At 58.2% G+C, this 13,872-nt stretch overlaps 4 protein-coding genes across 4 annotated transcripts; 2 read left to right on the plus strand and 2 right to left on the minus strand.

Moving 5' to 3' along the window:
• Positions 1–4,504: 4,504 nt before the first annotated feature.
• On the plus strand, positions 4,505–6,598 carry BDY17DRAFT_244194 (uncharacterized protein; the record flags this gene model as incomplete). Its single annotated transcript, XM_033730508.1, has 2 exons — positions 4,505–6,096; positions 6,214–6,598. 2 exons carry the CDS (start codon positions 4,505–4,507, stop codon positions 6,596–6,598), a joined length of 1,977 nt encoding a protein of 658 aa, XP_033593646.1.
• A 212-nt stretch (positions 6,599–6,810) lies between these two features.
• BDY17DRAFT_314313 (Alpha/Beta hydrolase protein) lies at positions 6,811–7,737 on the minus strand (the record flags this gene model as incomplete). The annotated part of the gene is made up of 1 exon (XM_033735805.1): positions 6,811–7,737. The coding sequence occupies one exon, from the start codon at positions 7,735–7,737 to the stop codon at positions 6,811–6,813; it is 927 nt and encodes a 308-aa protein (XP_033593647.1).
• A 469-nt stretch (positions 7,738–8,206) lies between these two features.
• On the plus strand, positions 8,207–10,389 carry BDY17DRAFT_243878 (ABC transporter-like protein; the record flags this gene model as incomplete). The annotated part of the gene is made up of 2 exons (XM_033730477.1): positions 8,207–8,629; positions 8,689–10,389. The coding sequence occupies 2 exons, from the start codon at positions 8,207–8,209 to the stop codon at positions 10,387–10,389; spliced, it is 2,124 nt and encodes a 707-aa protein (XP_033593648.1).
• Positions 10,390–10,692: 303 nt separating this feature from the next.
• Positions 10,693–11,907, minus strand: BDY17DRAFT_306522 (uncharacterized protein; the record flags this gene model as incomplete). Its single annotated transcript, XM_033735036.1, has 1 exon — positions 10,693–11,907. One exon carries the CDS (start codon positions 11,905–11,907, stop codon positions 10,693–10,695), a length of 1,215 nt encoding a protein of 404 aa, XP_033593649.1.
• Between the last annotated feature and the right edge of the window lie 1,965 nt (positions 11,908–13,872).

Genomic DNA, 13,872 nt, shown 5'->3' on the forward strand with positions numbered 1-13,872 from the left:
GAGAGGGAACGGCAGAGAGCGGCGGGCATGAGGGTTGTGACGACTGCGGACGAGGGAGGGAGTACGGGGAGTACGCCTGTGAAGAGGCAACAGGGGGTGCTGAGGGGGGAGAGCGGATCGCAGACTCCCGTGGATGAGGAGGAGTCGATTTCGGACGCGTTGAAGATTCATTGGGGGCCGGTGATGGGTGCACCGAGGCCTGGGACGCCGAGTGGGGGACGAAGGGAATGGGATGGCCGGCCTATGGCTATGCGGACGCAGTCCGGGGGCGGAGAGTGAAGGACCAAGCTGAAGCAACAAACGAAGCTCACGAAAAACCAATGAATGATACACGACATGCGATTACATCTTACTACCCGGTGCAGCAGCAGCAGCATCCTTCATCGCGCCCTTGGGCATCTTCCTATCCATCCCCAGAGCCTCGACGTCCTTCTTCTTGTAGTAGTGCGGCGCCACCTCCGTCAACCACTCCGGCTGCAGCGGCATCACGCTGCGCATAAACTCCTTGCTCGTGAGCACGAGTTCGTAGAAGAGGACCCATTTCGGCTTGACCTCCATCAGCACCGAGCTGGGATGGATGTGCACGGTGAGATTGTTCTTGACCGTGCGATACGAGTCTCCGCTCCGCTGTAAGCGCGCGGCGTTGGGGAAGAAGCCGGCAGCAATCGATTTTTGGATCGGAGGCAGATTGTTCGCGCCGGCGGAGGAGACGGTGACTTCCACGCGGTCGCACAGCTTCACCAGTTGATCTCGCACGTCTCGCGCGCGCGTCAGCGATCGCTGCTGCAGGAAGTTCTCCTTGGCCCAGACGAAGCTGAAGTCCGCGTCGACCCACTGATTCCAGATGTTGAGGTACGTGAGGTGGTCGCCGCCCTCTTTGACAGTGAAGCGGGCACGCGCGGCATCGGCTTGAACCTTTTTATCTTTGGGACGGTAGAAGAGGGCCGATGCTTCGCCTAGCATGGCGATGATGGAGAGCACTTCATCCACGCAGCCTTCTTTGTGCGCGGCCAGCACAGCCTTCGCAAGCATCGGATCTGTAGGGAACTCGGCCATCTGGCGCCCGATCTTGGTCAACTCGCCTTTGTCGTTCAGAGCGCCGAGGGCGTAGAGTTGCTCGAGCGAGCGCATGAGCATGTCAGGACTCGGAGGGTCCATGAAGTCGAAATTGATGAGGTCGTTGATGCCGAGACTGAGCAGCAAGAGGACGACGCTGTTCAGGTTTGTGCGTTGGATTTCGGGCGTGGTGGACTCGGGGAGATCGTTGTAGTAGGCCCATTTGGTGTACAGACGGAAACACTTGCCCGGCTGAGTTCGCCCAGCTCTCCCAGCACGCTGGTTGGCGGAAGCTCGCGAGATGGGCACCGCGACTAGACTCTCCATGTTTGTTGCCGGGGTGTACCGGTTCTCCTTGACGTATCCAGGGTCGATGACATACACGATGTTATCGATGGTCAGACTCGTCTCGGCGATGTTGGTGGCCAGCACGACCTTTCTGCATTTCGGAGGCGTAGGGTCGAAGATGCGTTGCTGTAGATCTGTGGGTAAGTTGGCGTAGATGGGGCATATCATGAGTTCCGGCGCCGCAGAGCCCAGCTTTTTCGCCGTCTCCTGCAAAGACTGTTCGGCCTGCTCAATCTCATCTTGTCCGGTAAGAAAGACGAGGATGTCTCCAGGCATAGGCTGGGACAGGTGGATTTGGAAGACCGTCGTGATCGCCGCGGAGAGATAGTTGGCTTCCGGCTGAAGAGAGTAGTTCATCTCGACATCGAACGTCCTGCCGGGGATGTTCAGAATCGGCGCCTCGTCGAAGAAATGGCTGAATTTCTGTGCATCCAGCGTGGCAGATGAAATCAGGAGTTTCAGATCTGGTCGGCCTCGTGCAATATCCTTCACCAGCCCGAACAAGATGTCCGTGTGTAGTGTGCGCTCGTGTGCTTCGTCAATCATGAGGCAACTGTAGCCTCCCAGGTCCGGCTCGGTCAGAAACTCCCGCAGCAACATTCCATCAGTCATGTACTTCAGCGCCGTTTTGTCCGATGTTGCGTCTTCGAATCGAATAGCATAGCCAACCTCATTGCCCACTTTCACGCCAATCTCCTCCGCCACGCGAGTAGCGACACTCATGGCAGCGACACGGCGGGGTTGAGTGCAGCCGACCTTCATTCCGTTCTTGCAATAGCCTGCCTCGTAGAGGTATTGCGGAAGTTGAGTCGTTTTACCACTGCCAGTCTCGCCGACGATGATCAAAATCTGATATTCGGCAACCGCGTTCAAGAAGACGTCTCGGTACTGATAGACCGGAAGCGTCTTTCGCTTCTCCTCGATCGTCTTCGCTTTGCGCTCGGCAGCCAGAAGTTGCTGCGCCATCAACCGTTCCTCTTGCGACTCCATTTTGTTCAGTCCGCCCTTCATGGTGGCGTCGGTGACCCATTTGATCTGCTGTTCTTCGTCGAACACGTACTCATACTCGCCCTCGTCCCTCCGATCCGCGACAACAATCTGTGCTTTCGTTTTGGCCAGTTGCTCTTTCTCCCACTCCTCGTGCTCCGTAACGTAGCGCTCGCGACCGTGCTCATCACGGTCCACGTAGCGGCTGAACAAGGCGTCCTGCTTCCTCCTCATATCCATCTTGCCCTTCTCGGTGATGTAGTCTTCGGGCATCGCGTAGCCGTCCACATGATCATCAATTCCCTCTCGTTCTTCCGCGAGCCGAAGGGCCTCTCGGTTTCGTGCAAACTCGTCTTTCTCCGCCTGAGAGAGGGTGGGGTTGTTACGCTCCTCTTCCGCTTCTTCAGCAACCTGTTTGCGTAGGAGGGCCAACTCTTGCGCGGATCGTTTCTTGAGATAGTCCTGTCGAGATCGCAGTCGAAGAGCCGCCATTTCCTGCTCCGACACTTTCCCTGCCTTTGCCCGCCGCGCTGCATCTGCCTGTTCACGATTGGAGGAATGATCTTCGACGAGTTTCTTCGTGGCATCGTTGTCTTTGCTTCGCAGCCTCTTCTCAAACTCCAATCGCTCCCTCCGGTCTTTCTCCTCCTCGTCTTCTTCGTCTTCAGGCGTAGGCTCGGCGGGTGGAGGTGAAGCAGCACCGTCATCGAGCCGTGCTCGTTTGGGCGGTGGAGAGGCGAAGTCTTCCTCCGCCTCTTCTTGCACTTCGTCGCCCCATCGATCCTCAAAGTCCTCGTCTTCACGCCGTCTCAACTTGCGACTGTGTCGATCTCTACTCCGCGATCGCCGTCTCTCAGTCTCCCTTCGAGACTTCTTGGTGGTCTCTCGCGCGGGCGGAGGCGCCTCCTCTTCGACCTCCATATCGACAAGCGCATACTTCTTCTTCGCCTCCTTCACCTTCTCCTTCCTCGGCAGCGCTCCATTGCTCTCCCTCCTGCTCGATTTGGCCAAGCGAGCGAAGAGATCATCGCTGAAGCGGCGCAGGTCAGTATCCTCGGAGGCGTCCAACATGGCCGACAGTTTGTCGAACAAGGCGGAGGGACTCTTCACCGTTTTGGCGGTTTGGATGACAAAGTCGACCATCATCTGCTCGGAGCCACCGACCAGTTTGATCAGGTTGTCGGAAACGTAGGTTGGGAGGTCCATGTTGGGCAACGTTTCTGCGTGGTTCGGGGTGGATGAAGGGGAGGGTTGGGAGGATGAGGGATGTCCTTGTCTGTCCCCTTCAGCATCCACTTCAGCTTCACTCTGCGCGTGTTACTGCGCCTAGCCGATCCCGTCGAAAGCATTCGACGTGGGAAAGTTTTGGAGATGCGAGGCGGGCTGAAGCTTTAGACTTTCGGCGCCATCCGCCTGCGTCTCGCGGCTGCACGTGATGGCAATTAATCACATGTCAGTGACTCTCACGTGTATGCAAACGTACACGACCAGATGTTGGACTTATGAATATTCTGAGAGTATCATCGCGTCACGCTTGTCGATACCACTCAGCATCGCTCTTCTTACGAATGGAAATGCACGAATAGAGAGGACCAGCCGATGCGAACGAGACGCACCGCGTGAACCCTGAGGTTGTCGCTCCGCCAATCTGCGGAATCCCAAGCCAATCGGCACTTTAACCCCCTCGCAGCTCTGTCTAATCCTCCTACCAAACCTCATCACGTCGATCCTCCCACTCCACTCCACAACAACCCCTTGGCACTCAAATAACAAACAAACTCGCCATCTTGGATCCGGTCAGCATCTCTTCGCAACAGCTTCGCAATCATCCTACACTCTTCGCTATTCAGCAGCCTCTCCCTCCCTCCCTCCCACTTCCTACTCATCCCTGCCGCCGCACTGCCACGCTACTTTTAGCCATTCGAAGGCCGCGTCGCATACACTCTCAGGTGTCAGCACTGCGTAGTGCATATCTTCAGATGGTTTCAACAATCCCTTTCCGTCGATAACAGTCGTCTCTACCATGTCGAGTTCCAAGCCGACGCCAACATCATCTGATCGACGAACCCCTGCCGCCACAACGAATCCCCCTGCAAATCGCAGTCCTTCCAGAATGGCCCCTTCAAGCACGCCGAGTAGTGTCAGTCGTGGCAGATCGGTGCGAAACGGCACCGCGACTCCCGTCTCTGCGCGGGCCGCCGCGCGCAAACCCGCGCCATCGGCAGGCAGCAGTGAGACCGATGACGACGCGAAGGCGGAACTCCAAGCCAGACTGGACGAGTTGCAAGACAAGCTACTGCGAACGGAAGCCGCTGTGGAGGAGTCGCGCAAGCATGGAGAAGTGTTGCAGATCAAGTTGGATGAAGCATTGAAGGAGCAAGGGATGTTGGAGGAGAGTGTTCACGAGCATACCCAGCGCGTCGAGCAATTGGAGGCGGAGAAGAAGGAATCCGCGCGCACGAGGAGGGAACTGGAGCAGACGTACGAAGTAGAGCGATCGCAAGCTACACGAGAACGCGAACAGTCCACGGCGGAGAGAGAGGCTCTGACTCAGAACATGCAGCGCTTGAGGGAGACGTTGGCGCAAAGAGAACTGCGGGAGCGTGCTGGGGTCGACCACGAAGGAAGGCCAAGCGTCTCGCGCACGTCGAGTTGGAGAAGCGACGACGCCTCTCCGAGCCAGGAACGTCGAGATCGACACTTCGCCCCGCCTGCGTCACTCAGTCGTAGCGACTCCCGCGAGAGTTCCAAGCTGGTCTTGCAGAAGGATAAGATCATCGAGAGCCTTCGCCTCGAGCTCGCCGAGGCGCAGATCAAGCTCGTAGAGCTGGAGAATCGCGGCGGTGGCACACTGCACCAGCTGGAGAAGGACATGTACGATGTCAAGATGCAAAACGCGCGCTTGATGGAGGAGAATGAGTCGTTTCAACTCCTGCTGTCGGAGAAGACGCTCAATGGCGATCTCGTGCAGTCGGATCTGTTACGCGTGCCTTCCAACACCGACTCTCACTCTCGCGCGACCTCTTCATCACCACAAAAGGCTCGAACAAGTCTGGCAGAGGAGTTGGAGGACTTCGAAGGCGAGGGCGATATCAACGACGCCGACAGCTCGGCAGCCGACCATCGCGTCAGAATCCTTCGGGCGGAGGTTAACACCCTCAAAGACCAGAACAAGGCCCTCACGACGTATATTAACAGTATCATCTCCCGCCTGTTGCAGCATGAGCAGTTCGAAGCAATCTTGGATAAGACGCCCGATCTCATGGCCGGACCAGGAGCAGCAAGCCGAAAGTTCGCAAACCATGTCGCGAGTACCACGGAGAAGGAGCTTCCCCCACCTCCTCCACCACCACATCAAGCACCATCAGACGACGGACACCAACCCTCTGGCTTCCTCCAACGAGCAGGCAGTGTCTTGCGCCGCAAGCCTGCGCGGCCCACATCACAAATCATCCAGCCGGGCGACCAGCAAGCAGAGGAAGCCACCGTCCACCAAAATCCCACCACTGCACCCAGCATTCCCCTCGGTCGCACCGCTTCCACCCGCCAAGGACACCGACGCTCGCGCTCCGAGTGGCCCGCCGCCACCGTCGTAACCAACATGTACAAAGGCCCCTCGCCAGGACCTCAAGGCCCTCTGAGCCCCGGCCTCAGCGCGCCCTCCAGCCGAGGAGCATCCTACTTCAGCAGCCCGCGCATGCCGTCGTCAGGAAGCATGGCGCCCAGCATAGCAGGCGAAGCAGACCGCGACAAAGAAAACATGGCACAAGCACACGTCGACTCCAAGCTTTCCTCCTCCTACTCTTCGCGAGGCGGGAGAAGTCCCGAGCGGCCCGTGCGCAACTCCAACCGCAACTCCTTCAACTCCATCCCTCCCCCGCCCGACTCCCACTTCCTCGACCCCGCTGGCCTCGGCCTGTCAACGGGAGAAGGCTCCAGCGGCCCCTCGTCTCCACCCCTCAGCACAGCCAGCTCGGGAGACAGAGAAGCCAAACCTACCGGCGCCATTATGATGGGTTCCAAGCCGCGGCCTCTGCGCCTTGTGCAGGAGGCGGACGAGGAGAAGGCGCGCAAGCAGGCGAATCGCAGTACTTGGTTTGGAGGGTGGGCGGCGCAGGCGGGCGGATTGGCGGGCTTTTTGCCGGCTGGTAGTGGGAGGAGTAGTGAGGGCGGAGGCAGTGGACAGCATGCTCGTCAGCAGCAGTAGGATTGCTGTGGTGGAGCTGAAGGGGGTGGGAGGTTGGCGAGGAGGAAGAGTTATCGGTGGGAGGGGAGTTTGAGGCGGTGAGGATTGCCCGTTTTTATATCTCTCTTCGTTGGAGGGAATGATACCCATAGATTGTCACCTTGATCGTCCATCAGACTGGCTCTGCAAGCCAATAATGAAGCACTAATCTTTCTCTCTACCTACGATGACCTTCAAGCGCTGGACAGAAACGCGGCGACGTCCGCAATATACTTCTCCGTTTCCTCGAAGAGCGGCGTATGGCTGCTCTTCGTATACTTAATCCACATAACCCTCGCCGCAATATTCGTAAAGTAAGGCCGGACCACCTCATCCTGACTGGTATCATTCTCGCCGTTAGTGACCAACACGCCGCCAGGTGCCGTCTTTGCCGTGATCTCATGCAGCCGGGCGTCAACGTTGTATGACCCCAAGGGGCCGGGAGCCATGAGGCCGCCTAGCATGGTCGCCGGCACGGTGTTGTCCTCCCCCATCCCGTCCACCCAGTCAAAGGGAAGGGGGTCAAGCGTGCAAATATGGCGGCTCGAGAAGACCTTTCTGGCCGCGCGATACTCGTCACTGTCCGTCGTGCCGGCCGCCTCGCACCGCGTCATCACCTCGTCGATCTCCGGCATGCGTTTCCGCAGGCGCCGCGTAGACGCCACGCGCCGGGCGATATTCGGCGGGGCGCTCATGAGCATCAACTTGCGGAGCCCAGGCGGCTGCGTCAGCGCGAAACTCGTCGCGAGTATGCCGCCCCAGCTGTGGCCTAGGAGATCGAAGCGCTGGATTCCGAGGACGGAGAGCAGGTTGCGCAGCTCGGCGATGAACAGGTCGATGGTCCAGAAAGCGGTGTCGCCGCGTTTGTAGGGGAGGCGTGTGCTTTTGCCGCAGCCGAGTTGGTCGTAGAGGACTACTGGGACGCCGTGGTTGGTGTGCAGGAGGCTGTGGGGGCGCATGTATTGCGAGGGGTGGCCAGGCCCGCCGTGCAGACAGATTAGCGGGATGCCGTCGGCGAGGTTGCCCCAGATGGAGTAGGCGGTTTTGCAGGGCTGGTCGAGGCCTGGGGCGGAAAATGGAGCCTCACCGACTGTAGTCGGCGGTGGGTATGCTGAGGCCATGGAGTTGAGTGTGGTGAGTCGTGGATGCTCAGGTCGATTGAAAGACGATGCAGGTTCAATGCAAGAGCAAAAGGGAGACGAGAGACAAGAGACGAGGAAAGGACTTAGCTGTCAATTTACGTGGGACTTGTGGGCATTTTAATGCGAAATGTGTTAGCAAAGCCTGTTATTGATCATCTGTCAGACGTATGTAGGTGACTAGCTCTTAGGCATCCGTGAGGAGAAGAGGTAAGGCGACTGAAGTCCTGCCTCAGGCAAGCACGACGCGATTCGTGATGGGCGTAAGGTTCTCGAGCACTTCACTCCCTCCTCCATCCCCCACATCTTACGCATTCTACGCCTCACCCGGTCTATTATTCCCCTCTATATTTGCCATACGAGCCATGCGCCGCTTTACGATGTCCTCATTGTGATGAACTCCCTTGGAAAGTGGTAACGCATCAACAGGCCCGACAGCCTCGCATACACGATGCTGGCTAGTCGCATCTGTCTGCGGACGGCACACCGCCCATGCGCTGCGCCCATCGTGCCAATCGCCCTGTCTACCGCAACCCGTATCCACTCCCTAAGATACGCTCGACGAGTATTTGCGACCACTCCCCTGCACAGAAAATCCGATGCCCGGATACCAGTCGGCCAACAAGATGCCGCCGAGGCCAAACACTCCCCCGGAGAGCTCGTCAAGCCGGAGAGCGCGAAGAAGGAGCAGCCTGCACAGCCTGCGACGCCCTCGCATGCCACGATACTTGCCGAACAAGCCATCTCCAAGAAAGAGCAGCGGGCGATAGACTGGGGCATCATCAAGAACATGGTGCAATACATCTGGCCCAAAGACCACTTTGGAACGCGCTTCCGAGTCGGCTTGAGCGTTGGGCTCTTGATAGGCGCAAAGGTTGGTCCCGATCCTCATTATACGCACTGTAGAGCGCGCGCAATTGATAGCGTGTATAGATCCTCAATGTTCAAGTCCCCTTCTACTTCAAGAACATCGTGGACTCGATGAACATCGACTGGGCCACCACCTCCTCCACCGTCGTCACCGTGGCCGGCGTTTCCATCTTTGCCTACGGGGCCACTCGCATTGGAGCTACGCTGTTCCATGAGTTCCGCAATGCCATCTTTGCCAGCGTGGCGCAAAACGCCATCCGCCGGGTTGCCAGCAGCGTCTTTGATCATCTCCTCAAGTTGGACCTGAACTTCCACCTGACCCGACAGACTGGTGGCCTGACTCGAGCAATCGATCGAGGCACCAAGGGGATTAGTTTTCTCCTCACCAGCATGGTCTTCCACATCATCCCCACCGCTTTCGAGATCAGTCTGGTGTGCGGCATCCTCACTTGGCAATACGGCTGGGAGTTCGCGGCCATCACCGCCGCCACCATGGCTGCGTATTCTTGGTTCACCATCTCCACCACCGCCTGGCGGACAAAGTTCCGAAGGCAAGCGAACGCCGCAGACAACAAAGGCGCCACTGTTGCCGTCGACTCGCTGATCAACTACGAGGCTGTCAAGTACTTCAACAACGAAGCCTTTGAAAGCAAGCGCTATGACGCGGCCCTCCAGAGCTACCAAAAGGCTTCGATCAAAGTCGCCACGTCGCTGGCATACCTCAACACCGGCCAGAACCTCATCTTCAGCACCGCCTTGACCGGCATGATGTACCTCGCCGCGCAAGGCGTAGCCAAAGGCAACCTCACCGTCGGAGACCTCGTCATGGTCAACCAGCTCGTCTTCCAACTCTCCGTGCCCCTCAACTTCCTCGGCTCCGTCTACCGCGAGCTCCGCCAAAGCCTCCTCGACATGGAAGCGCTGTTCAACCTGCAAACAGTCAACGTGGCCATCAAAGAGAAGCCCGACGCGCAGCCCCTCCTCCTCAACAAAGGCGGCGAAATCCGCTTCGAAAACGTCTCCTTCGGCTACCGCCCGGACCGCCCCATCCTCCAGAACCTCACCCTCACCATTCCCGCCGGCAAAAAAGTGGCGATTGTCGGGCCCTCGGGCTGCGGGAAATCCACCATCCTACGCCTCCTCTTCCGCTTCTACGATGTGCAGGAAGGCCGCATCACCATCGACGGGCAGGATATCCGCGATGTGCAGCTCGACTCGCTGCGCAGAACCATCGGCGTCGTGCCGCAGGATACGCCGCTGTTCAACGACACCATCGCCCACAACATCCAATACGGCGACATGGATGCGCCTTTCGAAGCCGTCACCGCCGCTGCCAAACGGGCTAGGATCCACGACATCATCGAGCGCCTGCCCGACGGGTATCAGACGATGGTCGGCGAGCGCGGCATGATGATTTCCGGGGGCGAGAAGCAGCGCCTCGCCGTTTCGCGGCTGGTGCTCAAAGACCCGCCCCTCCTCTTCTTCGACGAGGCCACTTCGGCCCTCGATACGCATACCGAGCAGGCGCTGCTCGGCAATATCAACGGCATTATCCGCGAGAAGGCGCGCACGAGCGTGTTTGTCGCGCATCGGCTGCGCACCATCTTCGACTCGGATGTGATTATTGTGCTGAAGGATGGGCGGGTGGCGGAGCAGGGGACGCATGAGAAGTTGGTGGACAGCGATGGGATTTACGCGGAGCTGTGGAGTGCGCAGGAAATGCTGTTTGTGGAGGAGGGGGCGGAGGCGAAGGCTTTGAAGTGAGGATTGGAACTGCTATGAACTCTTTGGTCGTTGCTATCCACTGGTTTGACGCGACGCTTTCCAACTCCACCGAGTGCAGCCGCCTGGTTCCTTCCGATGCTTTCCTACTCGTGTCTGGTCTCGAGCTTATTCATCATGTCTATCGCATGTTCCTCTCCATGCTCGTCAAGTCATTACTGGCGTTGGACTCTTTCATCATGGCTGTCCTGTCCCTGTCGATGCTTCCCAATTCCTGCCTGGCTCGGTACTCTCTTATCACGCTGATCTGCTTGAAACCTCCGTGTGCCTCATCGATGTTCTCCATCACTCCTCCTCCGGGAACGATCTGATTCTCATATGATGCACGCGATGGAATTCGCAAGATGCACAAGTATGCTCAGAACCATACTTCTCTTGGTGAGCAGCCTTTCTCTTCAAGATGCCCGTCTTCGCAAACTCGGTGTACAGGCTCGCAGCACGGTCGGCACACTCCATGAGCTTCTTCTCGTCTTCGATGTTGTCGTAGAGCGCGCCGCCGAGGCGGAGCAGCTCCGGTTCGATAGCGCGAACTTTTTGTTCCAGATCGTTGCTGCAGAGTCCGAATCCGATTCCGCGAGGAACGTTGCGCTCACCCAGCTCGCTGATATGGTAGAGTTCGAGGCCGACGAGGGCCAGCTTGCGGAGGAAGGTGGTCTGGTAGAAGTCGTGGTGTGCGTTTGCGTTGTTGATCAACGCCCGGGCAACCTCGCGGCACGCTTGAAAGCCCTTGAAGACGAAGTCGCACTGCGCCTTTTTCGCGTAGAGGCGACTGATGGGGTAGAGCATCGACACGAGCTCTGTTGTCGTTGTGTGATTGCCTTTCAGGACCGCGTCGAAATCACCCTTCACCGTCACGCGTTTGAGGCGCTCGCTCTCTTCCAGGAATGAGCCGAGTGTGGCCACGGCGCCGTTCATTTGATTACGGCGTAGAATGCGCTTGACACCGAGCGAACCGTAGCCCAAGCGGATGTCGACTTGTACGTGCTCGAACTTCAACAGCGCTCGAGGCCACCGGATCGGGCCGGTGATCAAGAACTCCAGGTGCTCCGTGTTTGCGCGAGCAAGCGGGCCGCCCATCGAGACCTTGTGGTCGACATGTCCTGCGTAGGTTGGCATGATGCCGAAGTCGATGCGAACGACGGCCACGTTCTTGGTGCACATGATGTTCTTGGCTTCATTGTTGGCTGCGCGGCACGAGGCGAGGATCTGCGGGTGGGCGAAGCCGGTGTCGGGATCGAAGACCAGGAGCTCATCGTAGATGCGGTTCCTCATCTCCGGCGCGAGTTCGAAGAAGTAGGGGAACGACGGGTTGTCGTCGGCGCGTTGCAGGGTGACGATGAGCTCACGCGCCGCGTAACGCGTGGATCTTGCCTGGTGTTTTAGGCCGCGGGCAGCGACGAAGGCTTGCAGCTCCTCGAAGGTGCATCGGTTGTAATCGACTTGCCCCTTCTTGGGCACCTTGATCGGAAGATCAATCGCTCTGACAGCCGTCTTCGCCATGGCTTCGGCGTATGGAATGTTTGAGAGAGGAATGTGGGCGCGACATGGTGGAAATTGGGCGTGGTGTGTGGAGTTTAGGACAACACACACACCGCCGAATGAGGAAGGAACGCGACTGCCTCGCTCTTGCCGTTTGGAGAGGGAGTGATGTCGGCGCGTGACAACGGAAACTCAATTTGATCTTCACCCCGATCTGCCTGCCTGCATCTCAGTCGTCCTTCATGTTGTTACTCGACGTATACGCGTCCGAGTCGCTTTCTGTGCCTGTGATGGCATCTTGTCCCTGGCGTCTTTGCACGCAGTCTGATCAAGCTCCCTGCCTCGTCTCTACCAGCATGTTTCTCATGCTAGCAGATCGGTGATCGACGTGTGATGGACGGTGCAACTTTACACAGCTCGGGAGGCATCAATCCACACGCGCATCTGCTCTCGACACACTCACCCACCGCTCCGCGCATGTAATGGAGATGTCGTCTAGCAATACGAGGTGAGCTCTGAGTCTACGCTCCACTACAAATGTCACGCCACGTAGTCTGTCTTTCGGGAAGTCTATTCGAGGGCAGGAACCGGCTCCGGAGGCACGCTAGCTGCCGCCACACCGTTTCAGACCGATGAACGCACGGAAAAGACGTCATCCGAATCCTGCCACAAGGTGCTGGTTTAAGCGAGCATTTTATCCTCCGATGGATGCAGAACAACCAGGATCACGAGTCGTCGCAAATGCCGATTCCATCCGAGAAAGGCAGATACAGCAGCACCGACGGCAGCACTGGCAGATGAAGCCAGACCTGCAGGTCCCTTGCAGCTGCGAGACGGACAGAGCAGTCTAGTGCATGCACGTCAGGCTGAGCTGTCGCACGATTGGTTGTTCCGGCGGCGAGCTACTCGTGGCTATTAACAGCCCACAAGAGCTTTTGCCTCTACGGGCGGCCAGCCTTTGCATGAGACGCGAGCCAGAAGCTCTACCCTTGCTCGCGAGCGTTGCTTGTCTCAACCAATCGCGCATGTGATCATTCTGGCAGCTAGTGTCCACCGCCATCTCCACCCAGCCCAGCGGCAAGCCCCAGGATCACTGTACGTCAAGCTATGCACTTCCGCAATGATCATTGCTGTCCCGAGAGAGCCAACGCACAAGCAGATGACCTGGGGATGCAAGGAGAACAATGATGCCGGGGCTGTGAGAAGCGCGACGGCCTCCGTTACTAATCAGCCGGATGACTCGAGAACCTGGAGTGCAGGCCCGTTCCTGGATTGTGCCTGGCGGCGATTTACGTGCCCCACTACGCTAGGCACATGCTGCAAGCATGTACAGTACATTGTACGGGACGTGGGTCAAAGGCGGCTCTCACATGTCACCATGCACCCTCAACACTCCGCGGATAGCGGCAGGATGGGACCAGGTCAGGTCCCAGATGCGGGACAATGCGACTCTGGTGTTGGCAATACGCGACCTCCGAGACCGTGGCAGCACCGTCAGGCCAACCACGGAAGTTGTGCTAAGGTTAAAGTATGACCGGGAGATCCAAGAGTCTTGGTGAGATGTACGCCCGACCCACCGTGCGCCCCCCGCCAATCCTGCCCTCTCCTCACCCCTCCCTCCCTCACGCGGCAGGGCGCTTCGTTTCTGTTGCGCAACCTTTTGCTTGGTGTGTTGTCACGTCCGTTTCCCCCCCACGGCACGGCTGGTGGCGGCCAGCTTATCATTGCATCGCGTGGCTGGAGTCCGCTTCCCTCCCTCCTCCATCCTTCCCCACCCGCTCTGTCCACTCTTCTTCTCTATCCTATTCGTCATCATACGGCCCTCTTCCCTACGCCGTCGATTATTTGGTATACTGCGCGAGTGGCACCCTCCACTCCGGCTGCATTCTTCGAGTCTTTCCTTAATTGCCACTTGGATGTGTTTGGGCGGCTAGGTAATGTTCGCTGCGCCATCACCGCTATCATCCGGCGCCCCATCGTCATCCG

The sequence above is a fragment of the Neohortaea acidophila genome (genome assembly GCF_010093505.1).
Source record: "Neohortaea acidophila strain CBS 113389 unplaced genomic scaffold BDY17scaffold_1, whole genome shotgun sequence".
Taxonomy (NCBI): Eukaryota; Fungi; Ascomycota; class Dothideomycetes; order Mycosphaerellales; family Teratosphaeriaceae; genus Neohortaea; species Neohortaea acidophila.